Here is a 22,616-nt window from a genome sequence, read left to right on the forward strand (position 1 = left end):
GAAACTTCTTTTGCTAAAGCAATAGTTCCCAAATTCCTCACCCTCACCCTCCCATGAAACACTTGAAAATAGCCGAGGCTTTTGGTGGACCAGTTAATGATGATTTTTCTGCCTGTTGTAGAAATTGTAATGTGCTGTGCTACAGGCTGTATGATTTTTTAATCTTATTTTTACAGACACGCCATGGGCCACCTGAATAAAGCTCACATACCAGTCTGGGAACCCCTGAGCTAAAGTAAGGGATAACAACACTGTATTAAAACTATTGAAGGTGGCAGATGGCCAGAAGTTCAAAAGGATTTCCCATCAAAGAAGTAAAAGAGTTGGGCTCCAATAAACAACCCTCATCTGTGAATGAGGGACTATGTTAACTAAACCTCTGAGAATGCCGATTATCCTAGCTTGTGGTGGAAGGTAAAATGAAGTCCAGAGCTTAAAGGTCTTTCCACCCCCGACTTATTAAAATATCTCAGGTTGTGTCTAGCCTCCCTGCTTAATCTAATGCTTCCTGTCTATATATTGACCATTAAAATCAACACTATTAGTAGAGAAAAACATTATAATATCTAATTTTGCTTCTAGCAAACAAGTATAAAATTCTGAATGGATTATTTGCTTGATCCTACATTCATTTGCTAGCTTAGTAGCCTATAGGAAGCAGAACATAATATTATTTGATTCTGGTTTTCCAAACACTTTTCTTCTTTTGAGATCAAAAGTGGCAACAAGCATAGTCATCAAATTTGTCAAGCCTTTTAAAAATTAACTGCAATTGTTAAATAATTTACTACAATGTAAAATTCCACTTACCGTATTGGTCCGAATATAAGACACATCCGCAAATAAGCCACACTTTTAAAATTCAAGGCTTATTTGCAGTTGCTGCCCGCCTCCCGGCACTACCGCCCTGAACAGGGGGCACGGGGGTGGCTGGCACCAGTGCTCGCTTCGAAGCGCGCCCTCCTCCCAGCACTCCCTCCCCTCCCCAAGCCAGAACTGACTGCCCCCTGCCCAGGGCAGTAGTGCTGGGAGGCGGGTGTGCAGCATGCTCGAAAGCGAGAGCCAGTGTGCTCAAAACTGAGCGCCATCTTGGGGAAACTACCGTTCAGGGTAGTAGTGTCGGGAGGCGGTTGTACAGTGCTCAGTTCCGAATATAAGCCGCACTTTTACTTTCCAGTCGGAATTTGGGGGGAAAGTGTGGCTTCTATTCGGGCCAATACAGAATTTCAATAGAACTTACTTCAAAGGATGGCAGCTTTGAAAATTCACCTTTTTCACATGTTTGAATGCTACAAACTTTTAAAATTGTCTTCCATGCCTCTAAATGCAGTTGTGGTATCATCATCATTACTATTATTAATATTACCACTACTATTGCAAAGGGGAATGGAGAAGAAACAAACTGGTGAGTTCCCACCATCCCAGTGGTGGCACCTCTCCTCCCACTGTCACCACAGGGATGGGTCTCTGCAGAACTATTTTGCCCTTCAGAGGAGTGGAGAAGAAGCAATTACAGCTTCTTCTAACAAACAGTTATCTTTATTCCTTATTGATTTAATCAATTATTCCTTATTGATTTAATCAATCTTATCAACTGCTTAATATAAAAAAGTTTTACAAAGTAAAATAAAATAAAATAACAAAGCTAAAATGTAGAAATGACAATAAAAAGCCAGAATCCAAATACTATAAGAAAAACACTGAGCAGTGCAATTGTTGATAGTAAAAGTCAAGAAATGCTCAAACATTTTATTGTAACTTTTCTTTTAAAAAACAGTGCTTGTTTTTGTAACGATCTTACATAAACTATTTTGGGAAGTCTATTTGATAAGCAGTATACAAATACCTTAAACAAACACCTTAATAAGTGAATGCGGACAAACTCCTGAGAGACATCCAGCTCTATGTTGCTATTACCTAAAATATCTTCAGTAATAAATAAAATGACATTTTCCATGTCCTACTTGCATTCTTTATAACTTTATCAGTAGTACCATGCAGACTTTTTTTAAAAAAAAACACTATTTGCCTATGCCGCCTTATGAGTGGAGAATATACAATTCCTCTCACATTCCAACTGTTCTCTCACTATGGTGAGATGTTATTTAACACAAATACAGGTTTCGGTTCACAGAGTGAAAAAATAAGGTTTAGGTTTACAATCCTATGCACACCTACATAGGAGTTATTTCTGTGGAAACATATACAGGATTTTACTGTTATTCATCTCACCCTTATGCTAGACATAGGCCTAGCCTAAAAAAACCAAAAACTTGTACCATTTTTAATAGGCATCTGGAACGACAACTCCCTTTTTCCTATGCACTTCATGTCATGAGAAGGTACTATTCTTTGCTAACTACTGACTTTTAAAAGTGACTTCATCTATTACATATATGTACTAACCAATGGCCTCCACATTCTCTTTCCAGACAATTCTCTGACAGCTTCTTGAAGCCTCCATTATGTGTAGTTAATATTCTAGAACAGCCTACCAATAAAATGAAAAATTTCTAAAGTTGGGCATTCAAACTGTAATTTCTAGTTTCCACAGCATAAACCTGCTTCCACGTGTTGGAGGATGGGGGTGGATGAGGGGCAAAATGACGTTAGCTTAGTCTTCTTTTGGTGAAACATTGCACTTTTCTCATTTGTTAAGAGCCATTATAGATTTTCTCCTTTATACCCTTTCCCCTTTGAAAAGTAAAATAGCCTCTTAATGTTTAGGTTCCTCGCCCCAGCTTTTCAAGTGCCAAAAGTAATTTTAGTAGCAATGGTGGGGAGTTCAGTAAATGAATTCCAAGGATTAATATTATCCTCACAATATGACAGTTAGCAGGTTTTAAATCCTCGCCCATCCCCCCACCTGCTTGAAGCACCCACAGTATGCAGGATGAAGGACTGGCAGTTATTGCCTCAAAGGCAGCTCTCATGTTTTTACATTATGTGGAGTTCTCAGGGAATGTTTATAAATATACATGAAGAGATATATAGGGTAGTTCATTTGTTTTTTAACAAAAAGGATGCAGAGAGAGCCCATGTACCCCAGTTCAGGAAGGTCTACCTCAAGCTGAATGCTTCTGGTCTTCAGAAGTGGCAATTTTACTTACCCCCTGTGATATTTTGGGCTGACAAAGGATTGTGTGAGCATACTTTCCCCTAGGGATGCTAATGGATAAAAATGTACGATTTGTTTTTTGTTTTTCTAGCCACTTGCTCTCTTGTTTCATGCATGCACACACTAGTGAGACAACAGGCCAGTTATACTCTATCTCACAGTATTAACCGCTGAAATTAAGCACACCAGGACTGTCTGTGGCTAGGAACACAACGAAATCTGAACTAATGTATGAATTTCAGCATCTCACTGCACCAGTTTTACAAAACAATCATTTTAATTCATCTCTCGTACCTCAAGAGACATGACAATATTAATAACCATAGTCGGGATGTTCACAATCAGCCAAAATAAATGAAAGGAATGAGAATCTGAGAGTAACCAGTAGCACTGTTTTAAAATGATAACTGGTTACAGAAAAATGCCTAAGGTCCAAAATGAAGATGTATAGGTAGGAAGAGCTGTGAAAGCTTTATTCAGCCCTGTTTTAGTACTCCCCGGGAGGAAGCCCATTGTTCTTCATCCTTGACACCAGTGATCAAGAGAGTCAGGAGCTGAAGGTTCAAGCAGGCTATCAAAGAGGTGCCCTACCCCTATGACATAGGACAACTCTAGTCAGGCACCTCCTAAAGCAGTGGTGGCCAAACTCGGCCCTCCAGCTGTTTTAGGACTACAACTCCCATAATCCCTAGCCAACAGGACCAGTGGTCAGTGATGATGGGAACTGTAGTCCCAAAACAGCTGGAGGGCCACTGTCCTAAAGAGATGCTACCAGAGCTGGTCCCTCCTGTCAGCAAAGAGCCTCTTTCTGGGGAATCACTTCAGCTTAAGCCAGTTTCTGAGCTGGCTCCTCCAGCACCAATAATAATATCAAACATTAAAAACTTCCCTAAACAGGGCTGCCCTCAGGTGTCTTCTAAAAGTCGGATAGTTGTTTATTTCCCTGGCATCTGATGGGAGGGCGTTCCACAGGGCAGGCGCCACTACCGAGAAGGCCCTCTTCCTGAATAATATTTATTTATTAATAATAATAATTTATTAGGCTCCAATTCAGTGGTAAAGATCATGTACTCCTGGGGGAAAGTGGTGGGACAAGCAGAAGTCTGAATGGGCCCTCAGTTCTTCAAAAGAAACAGTGTACCATTTTGCTTGCCTAGTACAGTCATACCTTGGGTTACAGACACTTCAGGTTGCGTTTTTTCAGGTTACAGACCGCCAAAACCCAGAAGTACTGGAACAGGTTGCTTCCGGGTTTCAGCGGCCGCGCGTGCACAGAAGCGCTAAATCGCAACCTGCGCATTTGCAGAAGCCCCGAATCGCAACCCGCGCATGCGCAGGCAAGACACTGCGGGTTGCGGGCGTGCATCCCACACGGATCACGTTCGCAACCCGAGCGTCCACTGTATATGCCTAATGTGTGAGCTCTCTGGAACTGGCAGTCTTTAGAATTGGGCTACAAGATCAGACTTTTTTTTTTATTTCTCCTCTTCCCTTCCAAACCTAACTATAACCTAGATTATCCAGGTCCTGGTCTTTCCATAGTTCTGTAAGGACCTGTAAATCACAGTCTGCTAATCCTGTTGTGAGGAGTTACTACCTGCCTGTGAGTAGTGATAGAGAAAGCTAAAGAAAGCTGTGTCCCTGCTGACTGACCTTGCAGGCAAACAAGGGCCAATTCAATAGACACATGCCCATTTCCAACACGGAGGAATTCCAATCACTAATCCTATTTCTAGAAAGTTAATGAGACCTTGTGACACCTAAGTGCAACTGATACCCAGTTATGGCTGGTGTCTCTATGTAGAATAGAGAAACAATCTCCACATATCATAGATGATACACTTTAAGATTTACTACAGTAATGAATAGTGTGTTGGTTTCCAAGCATGGTGTGCTCTTTCATAATTTTGTAACCGACTACTCTACAGTTATTTTTAGGCTTGAATTACAGCACAACTGTACATGTCTTTTTCCATATAAGACTTACTGCTAAAACAACCCAGAATCCAATCAACAGCTGGACGGCTTACAAAAGTACTGTGTAGGCTTGGACTGTACACCTTTTGCTATGATTTATCACAATTGATACTGCAATGGTTCTGCTTCCTCCATATTCTTCACATTTGTCAACCAAAAGGATTTTCTCCAACTGGTTAATCAGATGGGCTAACATCAGAAAATTGTACTTTTACGTACTTAGTGTTTTCTTAAGAGAAGTTTAAACTATCCCACCTACTAAAAAATATACTTTTATTCCTGTTAAACCAATTTCACATTATAATCATTACATAATCAAAAAGCCACTACAGTACCTGCGCTGGTCAGTTGTCTAAATTAGATGTCAATGCAGATTTCTAAAACTGATTACAATTCCTGTCCACTAATTAGAAGTTGTTGTTTTTTGAATGGTATTTTCAACTGTAGGTTTTTGTTTGTTTTATTTGCACCATTGTATGCTTTTTGCTCATCCAATGCAGGCATTTCATAGGAACATAGGATGCTTGCCATATACTGAGTCAGTCCATCTAGTTCAATTTTTGCTGCACTGACTGGTAGTAGCTCTCCAGGATTACAAACAGGAGACTCTCCCAGTTCTACCAGGAGATGCTGAGTTTAGAACCTGGGGCCTCCTGTATACAAAACATATACTCTACCACTAAGGTATGGCTTTCCCTGGAGCTTGTGGGATTATTGCTTTTTCAGAGTCTTCATGTTGTTCTTCCCCCAGAATGGCCAGAAAACCCCTTGCCATCTGTTCTGGGGTTTTCTCCAATGTTCCAGAGCAGATGGGGGGGCATGGGGAGCACATGGGGAGGAGATAGGGGAAGTTCTGTTGTGCAAGGGGAAGACCTTGGGTAAATGGAACAGCTACGTTGGATACCACTCTGCTTGCCTATTCCCTGTGACACCAGCAACCAATGAAGTGGTGTTACTGAGAAGCGTGGTGTAACTGAAATGCCTCAAAACTATGTGCCTATTTCAGCTTTGCTCTGGGCAATGAGTGCAATGCCAATGCATAATAATAATAATAATAATAATTTATTATTTGTACCCCACCCATCTGGCTGGGTTTCCCCAGCCACTCTGGGCAGCTTCCAACAAAGATGAAAGATACACTAAATGCACATAAATCAGAAGAAGCAGAGATGGTTTAAAGCAGGCTTCCTCAATCTTGGCCCTCCAGATGTTTTTGGCCTACAACTCCCATGATCCCTAGCTAGCAGGACCAGTGGTCAGGGATGATGGGAATTGTAGTCTGAAAGCATCTGGAGGGCCAATGTTGATGAAGCCTGGTTTAAGCCAATCCTCCTTTCATAGCAGCAGTCATGGATGATACTGAACATAACTGCAAGCCTAATTAGTTCCCACAGCCATTGCCATATCTAATGCAAGCCTATCTCTAAGCCTCCATTTGGCCATTAATTAACAAAACGGCTTGCTTCAGCAAGCATCTTCCTCCAGAACTGGATTAAATTTCCTAGGAGAAGTTTCCAGCTTTCCCCGCAGTGAACACCTCAGTCATCTGGTGTGAGTTCTGATTAGCTATGGATTCTCTGTGACTGTCTTGCAACTATGCAACAAGAAGACTATATTGGAAGGCCTGCTCACAGCTACTACCTGTGTCCTTTGTCACTTAATGACGCACTCAGCCCTGTCCTAATGGGATCACCCTTTGTGTTAGAGCTAACATCCATCAGGAGCCTCTTCCCTATAGACAGCCCTCAAGCCCCCCTGTTCAAACATATGCCCGTTATATGGCCATAATCCAAATAGTAGTAGTAGTAGTAGTAGTAATAATAATAATAATAATAATAATAATAATAATAATAATAGAGATATAATAGCGTGAACGGGGAGATGCTGTAAATTTAAAGACTCAAGAATACCAACATGCTAGAATACATAACGTGAACTTACCAGACCGTTGCAGTTGCTTAACGCTACTTTAGTTGTACCATGCTGGCCATGTAAATATCCCGTGTAATGACAGTTGTCTAAAAAGTCATGTTTCCACTGAGGCCCGTCTTTCCCCCAGTATTCTACTGTGAAGTGTTTGGAGACCAAATCTGTGTTGAGAGTCAGGTTTAAATGAAAGTGCTTGCCATAGGCAGAAAGTTTAAAAAATAATTTAGATACTGCCAGTTCTTGGTCATAATGTTCAGTACTCCTCTTCTTTCTCCTGGAGGGCTTAGTATTTTTCACAGTAAAGCTGAGGAAGGCTCCATTATGATCAACCCTTATTGGGATTGTTAGTTGGTAGTGTTCAAGGTAAGACAGGAATTCCTCTTTGAAACCGCATGGTAAATCAGTCCAAGAAATGGCCATAAAAAAGAAGAAAATATAACAGAACACAAGAAGGAGTAGTACATTATCCACATTTTGCTATATCCAAGCACCATCAAAATTCATGTTCATGTGAACATATTAATACACAAAATGACTTTACTAAAGAAAATACCAACTTTCTAACAGAAAAAATATTAATCTGTTCTTAAAATATACATTCCACTCATCCATTTTATGTTAGCTAAATGTCTGGCCTATTTCATGTTTTGCCTATTTCATGATGTGCCATTTGAAAAATATAAGTAAATATCTACCTATCTATCAGCAATAGAAAAAATTATTAGTATGGAAAGAATCATGTTGTAAATGTCAAAGGATACAGCTCCACTAATTTTAAAAGAGCACAACCTGGGTTAGTGCCTTGATTCAACAATCAGATAAGGATGCACAAGCTTCAGTCCATGCACAGCTCCCACTGCCAGAAAGGATTCCTATTTTAACTTGCATTGAAGAAGTAGGCCTATACCAGCTGCTATTTCCATTTAAATTAATGGGAGAACTTGCACAAAGTGGTACTGAAGATATATATTGCAGTGCACACAGGGCCCTAGATTTCAGCATGTAGATTTCACATTTTTAATGAACAGCCAAAAAGCAAAAACTTCATTTTTTTTGTTCTGGATAAATTATTTCAGTTACTTCAACAATATTTTAATTTGGTAATTTCTTTATTATGAAGTAATACATTAAAATACTGACTTTTCAATTTGCTAATGGAGTCTAATGTGTTAACAGCTATACACAATGCTTAAATAATAAAATTTAAAACGTATATTCCAATTTTACTCCCACAGAGAATAACTAAAAATTTTACACCATACATCCCTTGTGGTCTCTCACAATGAATATTAATATAAATGTTAAAGAAAACTAATTAACTGAAATAAGTGACAAAAGACGGTAGCTTAAAAAGTTGGAACCCTACCTTGAGAACTATACGAAAGCCTGTTGTCACCGTGAAATTCTGACAAAACCATAATTAAGCACAAAATCCAGGTCAACATCTTCCACAAAATTTCCATAATTTAGAGGAAGTGGGCTACCTATGTGCTACAGCTTTAACTCCACTCCAGCATTGCACCATAACCAAGATTTATTATATTTCTTCAGGATTAGCTATTTGTGGTTCCACTTCTTGATAGGCGTTTTGGAATAATATACTTTTTTCTATGTCTGCAGACATTTTCAGTCCAAAAGTAATTAAAAAATAAGTCCTTCACATGTCAATGAGGAGTTAAAGTGAATAGCAAACAACTGTCGTCCATTTCTTTACCTGGAAAGCATAGATAACATTGAAAATTAGTTTCAGTCAATATTAATTTTTAAAAAAATTGATTAGACAGACAGAATTTTCAACATCCTCAGACATCCAAATGCATCAGTCTTCTTTAGTTTTCATTTTGTATGGGTTGTCCAAGGTGAGAGCCCATGAGGGAAGATAGCCAATGACAGGAAAAGGATCTCTTTTTACCCTGTGGAGCTAAAGACCTCGGAGGTTCACTAGGCTATGTTCTAGAGCCGCTGAGGAGGTTAGTGAAGGTTCAGTCAGCAGAGCAGAACCTAACAATCACTATGCCAACCCTTCCCAAACTCCTCAAAGGCCAAAGGATGCATCCTGATAAGTCCCTGCTCTTCAGGAAGACTAGTGCATAGCTCCAGTCAGGAGATGCCAGCCACTTGCCAACAGCTCCCCTATCCAGCCATGTCCAAAATTGCTGGGTGCCTGGTGCTTGGGCAGAAGGATTCTTTTCCTTCCCATGCCAAGCAAGGCCAAGGCTGAATGGCCCACTCTTGGAAGAAAGTTCCTGAGCATCAGGACTGTCACTGTAAATGTCATGCTCCTTCTAGAGCTTAGTCCTTCCAGGAGATGGAACTTAGGTCAAGGCCTCCTCAGAAGACAGCGAGGCCTAAATCCAGGAGGCTGAACAACGTCTGAGCTGTGCTGCACACACCTGAGTATGAGGAGAAGGAAGGAGAGCAATGCTGAGAACAGTAAATACATATAGTAGTACATCCACTACTGTGTCATCCTATTAATATCAATGGCCACACTAATTCCACCCTTTCCTGTCAGCATAGTGCTCTGCAAAGCATCCCTGGACCATATTCAAGTTTAGTAAGCTGAACTCCATACCTATGACTTGTACACAAATACTGGGGGATATTTTGCACTCCCATTTAAGTCTAAACTTAAAAGTCTACATTGATTTCAGCTGGGAAGAAGAGAGCATGATGTGTCAATAGTCAAAAGAAAAATCTGGGACAAGCAAAATACCATATCTTCCGGCAAAATAATATATAATTTCTGATCTCATTATTACTGTTTTACAAGATTGTATCCTGCATACTTTATTCATGCAAAATTCTCATTGACCATTGGTTGCAGAAAAATGAGTTCGGCATTTCAAATTATACAGTTCATAAAAACCCATGAAACCACAAATGTTATAAAAAAAAATACTGCACATGAAAGTTGTTGCATCTGCAGTGACAAGTACACATTTTAAAGTTTTTAGGAAATGGCCACATTATAAATGGTTGGCCCTTACACAGCATAAAAATTGTGATTTTGTTTTGTTTCTCTCAAAATGCTGGTCTCCAAATATTTTGTGCTAATACTTAACAGCTGCCTGAGACTTGAGAATGTGCATCTACTTGTAGTCAAAACAAAACAATGAAAATGTTAAAACAATGTAAGTAAAATTATACTAAAAATCCTTTCTTAACAGAAAGGTCATGAGTTGCAGTCAACAATGTCAGTAATGAAGATGGGGGGACATATGAAAATGGGCTGGGGTAAACATTTCTGTGCACAGAGCACATTTAGAAGTGCCAGCTGCTTCCCTGCCTTCATACCGGAACTAGGAGAATGAGGCGCTGTCTCCTCTGATATAAACTTGTCTGTTCCCCTCCAATCAGCCAGGAAAACTGTATCTGAGCTATGTTTGGTGGGGATATGAAAGAAAACCTTTTTCATGGCTGTACCCAGGTTGTGAAATGCTCCTTGATGCCTTTCTATTAGCTCCTTAAGACCTTCCATCACCTCACTGATTCTGGCAGGCATTTTTCTAATTAACTCTTGGAGTTTTGATCTGCTGTCCTGTCTGTGTTTAATTCTCTTTTACTGCTTTATGAAGCAGAACTACAGAAGTTCAGATACTGCTCAGAGGGAAGTTAACTAAAGATGAGTGGCAATTTGCATGTGACGTTCTCTGCCTCCGAATGATAGGTTCAGAGACAATTTATGGAACTGACTGGAATGCCAGGTGCAAAGCCATGAACTCTAGCAGAGGTACAGCACCCCCACACCCCCACTTGACTATGAAGCCTTTCTAAGTTCTAAACTGGCTCTATTGCTTCCCTGGGGCAGGTATAGCTGACCCTCACTAGATTCCTGTTTCCTGTACCTAAGTTAATGACCAAAGATCATTCGCAGTTCATTAGTTTGGCTGGTTCTACCATCCTACCACTGGTAAGTGCTCCCAGATCCTGGCCATTTAGCCATATATTTTTTCCCAAGAGCAACAATATTATTGGTTGAACTTTTGGATGTTGCTGCTATTTCGGGTCGCTGCCAAGAAAATATGCACTTTCCTATGGGTCATTCACTTCGTTCATCAGGCCATAGGTCTTACAGCAAATGTTTACAGTCAGAATTTCTAGCTTGGCTTCTGTCCATCTCTACTTGCATCAGCAAGTCTCACATCTGGCCCTTCTAATTTGTTGCCCAGGGATATAGACTTGAGCAAGGAAATCCTTATTGCTCTACTCCTTTAGTTTTGTCTCCCCTCCCCACAAAAACTATTCTGCATGCTGTTCCAGAGTGATGGATGAGGTCACAATGATTTGCATTACCAAATCAAACAAGTGCCACTGACCTTCCCTTTGTCAAAGCTATCCAGCTGGTCCCCTACCTGTAGCTCTGTGTTGTTCCCACCAGAATACAATGCCTGGCTTGTGGTACTACAAGAAGGGCAGACCACAACAAGATTCTCCAGCTTCCCAAGATCCCCACCACATACAGCCCTTAACATTCTTCTTCCTGTAATGTGAGCCTGAATGAAGGATTTGGCACAGATATTGGTTAATTTATTTCAATTTTTGTACCAAAGGTGAACTCTTCCATTGTCTCCTGAGACAGATAGATGCCAAACATTTTGATTTTTAATTTAGCCATATATATTTATATGCTCAGTGAAAATAAATTCCCCTTTCCGTTAGAATTACCTGACAGACAAGCATATTTCACGACCTAGATCAATGTTTGTGTGTTTCTTATTCCCTGCACACGTTTTCCGTAGTCTCTCCACGAGAACTACAACTCACTGCCGATTTTGCTCACTAAGAGTCACTAAGAGTCACTAATATAAGACCACCTTCCTCAACATTTTACAAGTACCAAAGCTCATTAAAAGTTCAGATTATTTTTTGTTTGTCATAAGGGCTAGTGAGTCACATTATTTTATTTTGTTTGTTGCCTAAAATTTTAAAGCATCCTTTATTATCAGAGCCCCCCTGCTGTCAGTCATAAATGCAGCTGTGTCACCCTTCAGTAACACAAGCTTTCCTTCAGCTCATCAACAAGACTAAACAAATGAAGAACACAGAGCCAAAGGGGCCATGTGTGGGTTGAGAATCACCCTCTATCAACACAGGAAGTACATGGCAGAAACAGTGATTAAAATGCAATTATATGTGATAATTAAAGACCATGGCATAATGTTCATTCTCAAGAGAATAGGAATTATAGACCATTACATCATGCATGCATACAAGAGAGTTGACTCAGGATTTTATAAGCAGTCTTAACTCTTGGTATTTCCCAACAATGCTACATAGAATGATGAGAAGTATCAAAGTTGTGGGCCCTAGGGTGTTATAACATGGGTGCTCCAAATTCCAGGAAAAATATATTGATTCTGCTCTTATTCCTTCTCTGGCCAATCCCTATGCTCTGGGCCTCTGTTGCCCACTTTTTCTTGTGAGGCCCCAGCATGACACAGCTTCTGTGGCCATCTTCCTCCTATCAACATTTTAAAGGTACCATTTCTGCTTACATATTTCATTTAAAAGATGTTGGCCTGAGTCAGAGGGTGGCACTGGTGACATGCTTGAGGACTGCTGCCTTGTTACCAGGCATCTTTGCACATGCAGTGTATTTTAAATAGTGCTGCACCAAACAGTTGTGAGGCTTCATTTTTAGAGCAAAAACATTTTATGTCCACCTAAGCATATACTGTACTGGATCTTAATTTATTTTTCTGCTCAGTGATTCCATGTCTGCTGCTTCATTGTATTTTAATGAACTTTTTATGTTTTTTGTATTATGTGGTATGCTGCCTTGAAACCCATTTGAAAAGCAGTGCATGCCTTTTAAAGTATTTTTTTATTAAAAAAATTGTTGTGTGCTGTGTAAAGTGAACAAAGGTGTCTTTGAGTATCAATTCCCAGTCCCATTCTGTCCAAATACATCAACTACACATGATTAGTAGTGCAAGTGAGTGTAGTTCAACTGCATTTGCAAGACATAGCCCTCTTCCTGTGACACACCCTTTCACAAAGGGTAAGGCAAATCACAGCAAAAGGGAACAGGTTTCAAATATGTGTGTTGTAGTAAATGTCAAAAACCTGGTTGCAATCACTACTTAGGTATGAAGGTTAAAAGAATTTTGTGAAATCTCAAAAAGAAAAACATCATTCTCCCGACAAGCATCAACAAGGGCAACCAAGGCAGTTTCAGTGCTGTGACTAGGCCTGAAGCTAGACTGAAATTGATTCAGATAATCAGTTTCCTCCAAGCATGCCTTAAGGTGGACAGCTGTCACCTTCTCAAGCACCTTGCCCCAAAAGAGGATATTTGCCATTGGGCAATAGTTATTTCACATTATGGGTTTGGAGAAGTTCTCAAGTCCTTCAAGACAGAGGGTATCTCCCTATTCTCAAATGAAGCAATAATCACACAATGGTCCCACCCAGTCAATCTCCTTTGACTAGCTCTAAGAAGCCAAGATGGACAAGGCTCAAGAGGGCAGCTCGTAGCTGCATTTTTCAAAGCAACCTATGTGTGTTCTCAGGCCAAAGCAGCTGAAACTCATCCAATACAGATGAAACAGTGTTCCAGACACCTCCACTGGACTTGCTATAATTGTGGCATACGGTTTTTCAGATTCTGATATATGGGGCATATTAGTAGTTAAGATTCTAGGACTGAGGTGGCGGAACATCCAGCCCACTGGGCCTCTGAATTTGGTCATGAGGCCATGGGCAAACTATACCCACCTGTCAGTTACTTAACATCATGTGATGTTAGGGGAAAGGACTAAGTTCTTAGATCGGAAGTAAGAGCTTTCTTATAAGAAGGAATGTGTGCAGAGGAGGACAACCAAGATGATCAAGGGTCTGAAAACTAAGCCTTACAAGGAGCGCTTGAAGGAGCTGGGTATGTTTAGCCTGGAAAAGAGGAGACTGAGAGGAGATATGATAGCCATCTTCAAATATCTTAAAGGCTGCCATATGGAAAAGGGAACAAGCTTATTTTCTCCTGCTGTGGAGGGTAGGAGTCGAACCAATGGCTTCAAGTAACAAGAAAGGAGATTCTAGCTAAACACACAAAAAAACTTTCTGACAGTAAGAGCTGTTCGACAGTGGAACAAACTCCAACAAAAGGTGGTGGACTCTCCTTCCTTGAAGGTTTTTCAGCAGAGGTTGGATGGCCATCTGTCATGGATGCTTTAGCTGAGATTCCTGCATTGCAAGGGGTTGGACTAAATGACCCTTGGGTCCCTCCCAACTTTAAGATTCTATACCCAAGTCCAGCACTAAACAACACAGCACTAAGACTGGAACACTAATAATCTTAATATCAAAGAGTACAGAATAAAAGGCAGCATTTCCACTCAACCCCACTCTAAAAATCTTCATGCACCCAAGACAAAGTCCGCTTCAGATCAATGAGAACCGCCCCCCGCCAATCTCAACAGGCCTTAAGTTGCGACTTTCTCTGGGTTGAGGCCAAGGTTTCTGAGGCTCAAGGTATACAGCAAACATAGCATCAAATGGCTCTGCAAAATGCATAATCATGTGAATACATTAAAGCTGTACCATATACCACAGTACACACATGTTCTTAGTCTATATAAAATAAGTCTTGTCCACCTGTGAAGCATGGAAACACTGGTGAGTCCAGTATTTTGCAAGCAGGTGGCCTAATTTTGGCTGAGACAATCTTGCAGGTGTTGGGATTAGTTGGGTTTATCAGCATTTTCATTCATATATTTTAATACCAGAAGGGACTATTACATTACTATGCAGTCTGGCTCTCTTCACAAAAGGGCTACAGAATTCTACCCAGTCATTATTACATCAGCAGACCTAATTTACTTTTTACTGAGCAAGCGTTTGTGCATGCACAGTATGTTTATGTGTGGGTACAAATGTGTGTATAAAATGTGTGTATGGCTAACCAACTTTACTGTTAAAATATATATGCCTTATTCCTTGAATCGCTGCCCCTTTACATCTCTTGGATCGTTGCTCTACACACTCTGAAGCCTTTAACTCTGAAGTTTCTCTTTAAATATGTTATTAAACTAAACTAAGCCATATAAAGCATTTCAGAAAGGTTTGCTTAATCTCAAATAGTTCTTTTCTGATTCTATTCTAAGTGAAGATACCAATCACAACCGATGTATTCCAAAGTATAGATATTCAAGTATATAACAGAGTACCGTATGTTTCGCCCCATAGGACGCACTTTTTCCCCTCCAAAAATGAAGGGGAAATCTGGGTGCGTCCTATGGGGCGAATGCAGGGTTTCGCCGAAGCTTGGAGAGCGAGAGGGGTCGGTGCGCACCGACCCCTCTCGCTCTCCAGGCTTCAGGAAGCTATCCGCAAGCCTTGCAAGCCCGGTGGGAGTACCCGCGGGCTCACAAGGCTTGCGGGCAGCAGCCTGCAGCCCCCGCGAGTGTCTGCAAGCCTCGCGCGCCCGGCAGGAGGTCCCGCCGGTGCGCGAGGCTTGGGGCGGCAGCCTGTCGCCCGAAGCACGGGGAGCCCTTCGGAGGGCTTCCCCTGCTTCCGGCAGGTGAGCGCAAGGCTTGGGGCGGCAGCCAGGGCTGGGGGGGGGGAATAATTTTTTTAAATTCATTCCCCCCCCAAAAAAATGAGGTGCGTCCTATGAGCTGGTGCGCCTTATAGGACGAAAAATACGGTAAGTGGAATGTGAATTGAGCATAACCCAATTAAAGCATCTCACATGCATACAAATAAAACGCTGAACAAAACGTATTCCACTTGGCATTCTGTTGATCCTTTCATGAGATTTACAACCAAATTCTATCCCTCCAGAGCATTTGACACAAAAGAATTGGAAACTCAGCCCACCTGCCTCTAAAAGGAAGACCATCTCACTGCAACATGGGCTAAACAGAAGCTAGGGGCTGTTGGTCCAGCACATCCCCTGCCTCACCTACAGATGTAAAGGAGAAGTAGAAATGTGTGTCATCAGCATATTGCTGACAATGTCCTCCAAAACTCTGGATGACCCCACTCAGCCATTTCATGTACTGTAGATGGTAAATAGTATAGGGGAGAAAATTGAGCCCCAAGGAACTCCGCATTGAAGGCTCCATGGGGCTGAAAAACAATCCCCAAACATCTTGGAGCAACCATCCAAGTAGACCCAGAACCACCTCAAAGCAGTGCCACCCACTCCCAACTCAGACAGCCGCTCCAGAAGGAGGCCATGGTCGCTGGTACTGAAAGCCACTGGGAAGTCGAGGAGAATTAACAAGGACATGTTTCCCCTGTCTCTCTCGTGACAAAGGTCATCATGCAGGGCTACCAAATCAGTTTCTGTGCCTAAACCCTGTTTTTCTACTTAAGGGGGGGGGAGCAGCAAGTGTTCATCTGGATTAATTTTTAACACATATGTAAATCCAATCGTCATGTGCCTAATGGAAAAAGCCTCTCTGGAATAGTAACGTCTAGGTGAAGAAAAGCAGCAATAAATAGTGCACAGGGGAACTCTGTGGAGGTGCAGGTGATTGGTTTAGCAGCCTTTCCTGACTAGCACAAACCTGCCTTTCTTCTCCTTCAATATGCTACAATTAAAATGCTATAAATATATTAGCAGTGGCGAGGACATGATATAGTTACACTGACATTCACCTCAGTTTCCTTCTGCAGCGGATAACTATTTTAGAAAGCTTGCAATGATAGAGGCCATGCAAAGGGATCCCTGGTGCTCCTCACCCTTCTCCTTCCTGCACAGGGAAACTTCGCAGGGCTGGCAGCCACTGAACCAATGCTTCATTTCCAGAGAAGTGCCAGAACCAAGCCAGTCCAAGAGACATGCCATCAGAGGGATCCCACCAGCAGACTAGCCTGCTCCAACGTGCTCCAACTGGACTTACTGTACCCAAATTAACCAGGTAGTCTACCAGGCTTCCCAGCCTCAGGGCTACCTACCAAGAAAAATGTTGTGGGTAGGATAGGGACTCACGGTTTCAGACCTACCCAAGCCCTACTTCCTCAGGTAGTCTGGCTTGCCCCCATGGCTTGTTCTTGTACTTGGACAGGGGCCCCTAATCTCAGATACCTCTGGCCATACCACCCAAGGCTAGGAAACTAAACCAAGCTGGATTACCTTGATGAAAGACCACCAGGGAAGCTCAAATGCTGCAAGGAAGACCTACAATTTTCACACAGCTGGCCAGGAGGTGGGACAGAGAAGAGAAATTGCTAGGGTCCAAACAGCTTCTAATCCTGCTCGGAATTTAGAAAGTCCAGCTGGCTCCTAGCCTCACTGGGACAAAAAAGCACTGAACATGCTTCCAAGTCCTGCTGGCTATAGGGTAAAAACTGATGCTGAGCTCGCTTTTTCCCTTCTCCCTCCCCATCACTGTGTGCCATCATCATGTATTTTAGAGTATAAGCCTTTTTGACTAAGAACTGGGTCAAAAATAGCTCTCACTCAGTTAAGCTGTCTCTCCTGGAAATAACTGGAGACAGAACCAGATTTCATATTTTCAGCAAAGGGTGAAGAATTGCTTCATTTCTGCCCCAATACCCAAGGATATGCCCTGCACCCACTGAGCCTAATCCAATTATGTCTGTACGACTACTCTTTCCAGTTAACTCAGCTGGTTCGAGTGTGGTGCTGATAACACCAAGAGCCTGGGTTCAGTCCCCTTAAGGGTCACCTGCATATTCCTGCGTTGCAGGGGGTTGGACTAGATGATCCTTGGTTCCTTCCAACTCTACAATTCTATGACTCCTCCTACACTCCATTTCAAGAACTGCAGGCTTAGAAGTAAAACATACCGTATTTTTTGCCCAATAGGACGCACCGCCCTATAGGACGCACCTAGTGTTTTTTGGGGGGGGGATAAAGAAAAAAATATATTTCCCCCCTGGCACGGGGCTGGCGCGGGGGAAGCCCGAGCTTCCCCCGCCCACAGAACAGCCTGCTATCCGCAAGCCTAGGCATGAAGAGCGCGCCCGAGGCTTCGGAATGCAGGCAGCTCTGCGCAACCTTTGGGAGCCCAGTGCAGCTTCGCGCCAGGCTCCCGAGGGTTGCGCAGAGCTTTCTGAAGCCTGGAGAGCGAGAGGGGTCGGTGCGCACCGACCCCTCTCGCTCTCCAGGCTTCAGCGAAAGCCTGTATTCGCCCCATAGGACGCACACACATTTCCCCTTCATTTTTGGAGGGGAAAAAGTGCGTCCTATAGGGCGAAAAATATGGTAATTCTGTGTGGTTCCCCCCCCCTCCCACCCATCTCTGTTTATTTTGCTCAGTAGCTTTCCTGATGAAGGACAACGTGAAAGCTTGCTCATGACTTTGTGACGTTTACACATGATGTCCTATGAAGCTGTCTCACACTGATCCATCTGGCTCAGTATTGTAGGTACAGTGGTACCTCGGGTTGCATACACTTCAGGTTACAGACTCCACTAACCCAGAAATAGTGCTTCAGGTTAAGAACTTTTGCTTCAGGATAAGAACAGAAATCGTGTTCCAGTGGTGCGGCAGCAGCAGGAGGCCCCATTAGCTAAAGTGGTGCTTCAGGTTAAGAACAGTTTCAGGTTAAGAACGGACCTCCAGAACAAATTAAGTACTTAACCTGAGGTACCACTGTACTGACCAACAGAAGCTTGCCATAAGCCTTTCCCAGCTGCACCTAAAGAATTCAGGATGCCCCTACCAACTGAGCTCTACCCATATTTAGGGGATTAAAGGTCCTAATAAAGGCATTATTTATTAAATATTAATATTTATTATTAAAGGTACCACTGTTTTGCCTTTCTGTTTCTTAATGGTTAATTCTTAACTTGGGGGGGGGGGTAAGAGAAAACAGCCTGCAGCTGCTCCATGGTGAGAGAAAGACACATGGGCAGAAACACCTTTTTTATCATTATTTCACATATTTCAAGGTACTTGAGGACAGATTTCTGAACCCTGGCCGACCCTGCCAACCCCGGCAACCTAACTCAAGTCACCTCTTGGTGCAAACAGGTAGCAGCAGCGAGAGCCTGTGCTCGCAGGTTCCTTCCCGCCGCCTGCAAACGGCCTCCCTTCCTTCTCCCGCCGGAGCCTTGGCAACGGTACAGCGCCTGCAAGTCAGTCAGCCACCACCACCGGCCCTGGGCCTGCCTCCAAAGGCAGCAGCAGAGAAACTGAACCCATCGGCTTTCCGCCGCCGCCGCCGGCACCAACAGCAGCCGCCGCTCTTTTCAATGAGCCTCATTCTCCAGCCGCATCATCTATCTCCCTGGGCAATGTTTGCTCAGACATTACTCGGCTCTGGCGGTAGCACCTGTGGCCCACTAATGGCCTGGCGTTAAGCCGCAAAAAACTCCTGCAAATACATCCGCTCCCCAGGAGAGAGGACGCCGCGGGAGGGGGTTGGTTGGAGAGAGGGAGAGAGAGAGCGCTTGTCTAGATCAGGCGTTGTTGTTGTTTGTAGTTCATCATCAACCTTTATTACGGTCCAGAGACCCAACAAATCGTTACAAAGCAATACACAATTCATACAGCCTACCTCCAGGTTAAACAAGCATTTTGTTCATTTGTATACTGCCCTCCACCCGAAGATCACAGGGCGGCTCACAACATAAAAATGCAAAACGAAAACACAGCAAAAGTGAAGGTCGCCGTCTCGCCTTGCAAACAAAACCCAGAAGTGTTGCCTGCCAGCCTTGCTTGCTCATCCAAGGGATAAAGAGACCCGTTTCCTCTACTTCTGGGCAATGTCTGCTGCAGAGCGGCCTTCAGGTGAAGCGGCCTTCAGACACACAGGGGCATCTGGCAGCTAATCCTGGGGGCAAGAGGCGCATATATTGCTTGGCGGGAGCTCCCCGTTGCATATTGACAGAGCGCGCGAGGGAGAAAGATGCAGCCGCGGCGCCCATCCCCCACCGCCCGGGCTCCTGGCTGCTCTCATGCAAGTCACAGAGCCTCTCCTGGCAAGGAGTGAGCAGAGGGGGGGGGCGGAGAGGGAGGGAGAGACGTCTTGAATGGGCAGGACTCCCGAGAAGCGGCCAGTGATCCCTGGGACGACGAGGGGTTGCTAAGGCAAAGCGACGACAGGCAAGGAGGGGAAGTGGGTGTCCTATCAATCACAGGTATTGGCTTCTTTACGTCGCTTCTCCTACACCAGGTTTTTACAGAGCGGCTGTTGCATAGACACAAAGCACCACACGCAAAAAAAAGCCTGATTTGAAGCGCGCACTACATTTTTAAAAAAGAAACAGACGAAGGTTTTTGCAGTTTATGGCTCCTTTTCACGGCCTTTACATAATTAGCTAAAAGCAACGGAGCCAACACCAAAGGGAAAAGAGGTGTGGGTGTGTGCAGCCTGACCTATGATTTACTCGGAAGCAAGTTCCATTGAGTTTAATGGCGCTTCTTCCCAAGTAAGCAGACGCAGGATTGCATCGTGAATAAGCAGCAAGGCAAGAATAAAAGCGCTGCTGCTGCTTCGTCTCTCACTTGCAATGCAACTCGCCAGATCAGCTGCCACCTGGGTGGTGAAGGATGGGGGTGGGGAGGAGGGCAAAAGTCAAGTTATCTGTAAAACTTTGTGCCGCCCTCCTCCTCCTCTTCTCCCCCTCCTTAACTTTCTAAAGGATCAGCTGTCATTTTTTACTGCTGAAAAGTCCAGACTACTTAAAAACAATCTTTTAAACCAGATTTTCCCCCCCCTGCACACATTCATGCCTTCTGAGTACAAAAGAACATTTTACATCTACCCCCTCGGAGAGAACTCTAAAGAACAAAAGCCCTCTTCCCCCGCCTCGCCTCGCCTCTCCCCACCCCAGGGAAGAGTCTGTAGCTGTTCTGGTGGAGCTGATCCTAAAGTTAACATTCAGCAGCCCATTTCCAGACAGCAGCGCTAAATCTATTTGGATAAAACGCGTGTGACCCAGACACTTGGCATGAGGCCCAAATGCGTTGCAAAGGCAGTCCAAATAAAAACAAGAGTCTGAGATTGACTCTCGCGCTCTCTTTTTCTCTCCTCTTGTACAACAATGAAAGAAATTAGCAAAGACAAGAGAGTGAACACACATTAGCCGGGAGCACGGTCCCAGTTAGTCCCCCACCCACCCTCCGGCCACACACCTTTGCCTCCCCTTCCCCAAAAACCCCTTTGAAAAGACACACACACAGCGATTCAATCGTCTCGGCAAGCGTTGCGAGTCTAGCAACTCCCTCCGCGTCTAGGGCTAAATCAAAGCTACACTCTCCCATCTCTCCCATTAGCCTCTTAAGAGCTTAATGTCTCTCTCCTTCAGGCGAGCATCCGGGCTCCAGCTATTACATCAATGCGACCCTTTGAGTCGCATGCACACACGAAAATATGCACTTGTCTCCCCCATTTATATAGGCACTGACGTGACACAACCAAATGATGGGCTTTAGAATAGCAAGAAGCAAAGTCAATGAGTTTAAAGGAACCGACAAACAAAAAGGGCTCGCATTATTTTGCCAATCATTGTTTTTCTTGCTTCCGAAACAGAAAAGTTTTCACTGCTCAAGAGCACACTTAAACCAAGCTTCTTTGCCTCAGAAGATCCTCGCGCGCGCCCCCGTTCTCCCCCCTCCGCGCCCACTTTTTTAATCCCCAGAGCTCAAAGGTTCCTCTAAAATTATTCAAAATCCACTTCGCCTAGTGCATTATAAACCACCCCAGCTCCACATCTGAACGCACCATTATGCGGGAGACAAAAATAAAAATAAATAAATCATAAGGCAAAGAGTCCGGTGAATTCTTTCCTTACCGTTTTCATCTTCAATTTCTCTGCTATAAAGTGAGTTTCAAACAATAGGAAATAGCACTGGAGGGTTCCCGTATTCCTTCTCTCTGATTTCCCCTCTTGGCAAGCCAACGCCAGAATTATATTCTAGAGCAGAATGAAATCCTCTATAGACTTTTTTTTTTTCTAAAAAGGGAAAGCTGAGAGAACGGACTGACTAGGCAAGAGAAGGGATGCCATCAATTCATCCAGCCTTATCTAAGCACCCTGCATATTTTTGTCTTTTACAACCAAAAAGTGGGGGCGGGGGGGAGGAAGAGAGAGAAGGGAAAGGGGTAGAAAGGAAGTGGGGAGAGGAGGGGGGAAAAGACTGAATTTGGGATGGGGGTTTTTCTTCTTGGCCACCTCTTCCAATGCAGAGCTATTATGTGAATACCATCAGGAGGAGAGAGAGGGAAGGAAAGGGGGAGAGAGGGAGCAGGAAAGACTGGAGAGAAAGTTTTGTTGAAGTAGCTCGAGATCTCTTCTCACTACCGGCCTTCAGCCAAGTTTGGAGCTGCAGCAGCAGCGGACTATTTTGGCCTGAGAGGTTGTGCACACTGACGTCAGTCTGCAAATGTGCCTCCGGCGCCCCTGGCGCTGCTGCGCATGTCGGGCCCATCACGTGGAGGGGGAGGGGGACGCGGAGGTACAATCAGGGTAACAGGCGAGGGGGCGAAAGGAAAGCCGCAGGGGGCTGGAGGCAATGTAAACTTCCTCGCCCCCCCCGCCCCGCTCGCACTCCTCAAAGTGCTTCATAATGAATGGGGGGGGGGAGTCTCGCGTCTCTCCCGCGCGCCTCGTGCTTCTCTTCTCTCCTTCCTTCAGAGCTGTTTTAAAGCAGCTCTGTTGAGATGGAGG

General features: G+C 43.6%; 1 protein-coding gene across 13 annotated transcripts in view; it reads right to left on the reverse strand.

Annotated features, from left to right (window-relative positions):
* Window positions 1-22,325, reverse strand: part of ADAMTS6 (ADAM metallopeptidase with thrombospondin type 1 motif 6) — a 124,361-nt gene extending 102,036 nt beyond the window's left edge. For 5 of the 13 annotated variants that reach the window (XR_014224469.1, XM_082241817.1, XM_082241818.1 and 2 more), the window contains exons 1-3: window positions 21,741-22,325; window positions 8,391-8,738; window positions 7,037-7,404 (exon numbers count right to left, since the gene is read on the reverse strand). Coding sequence is in view for 9 of the 13 variants with exons in the window: in XM_082241817.1 (XP_082097943.1) it covers window positions 7,037-7,404; window positions 8,391-8,487 (465 nt within the window). In the remaining 4 variants the exon portion in view is untranslated. Of the gene's footprint in view, window positions 1-1,846; window positions 2,370-2,402; window positions 2,876-3,064; window positions 3,757-7,036; window positions 7,405-8,390; window positions 8,739-18,959; window positions 19,299-19,501; window positions 20,195-21,740 lie in introns of those variants that run through there. The other 8 variants (XM_082241816.1, XM_082241815.1, XM_082241811.1 and 5 more) reach the window with 8 other exon arrangements.
* Window positions 22,326-22,616: the final 291 nt, after the last annotated feature.

Source organism: Podarcis vaucheri (assembly GCF_965113315.1).
Source record: "Podarcis vaucheri genome assembly, chromosome: 11".
Taxonomy (NCBI): domain Eukaryota; kingdom Metazoa; phylum Chordata; class Lepidosauria; order Squamata; family Lacertidae; genus Podarcis; species Podarcis vaucheri.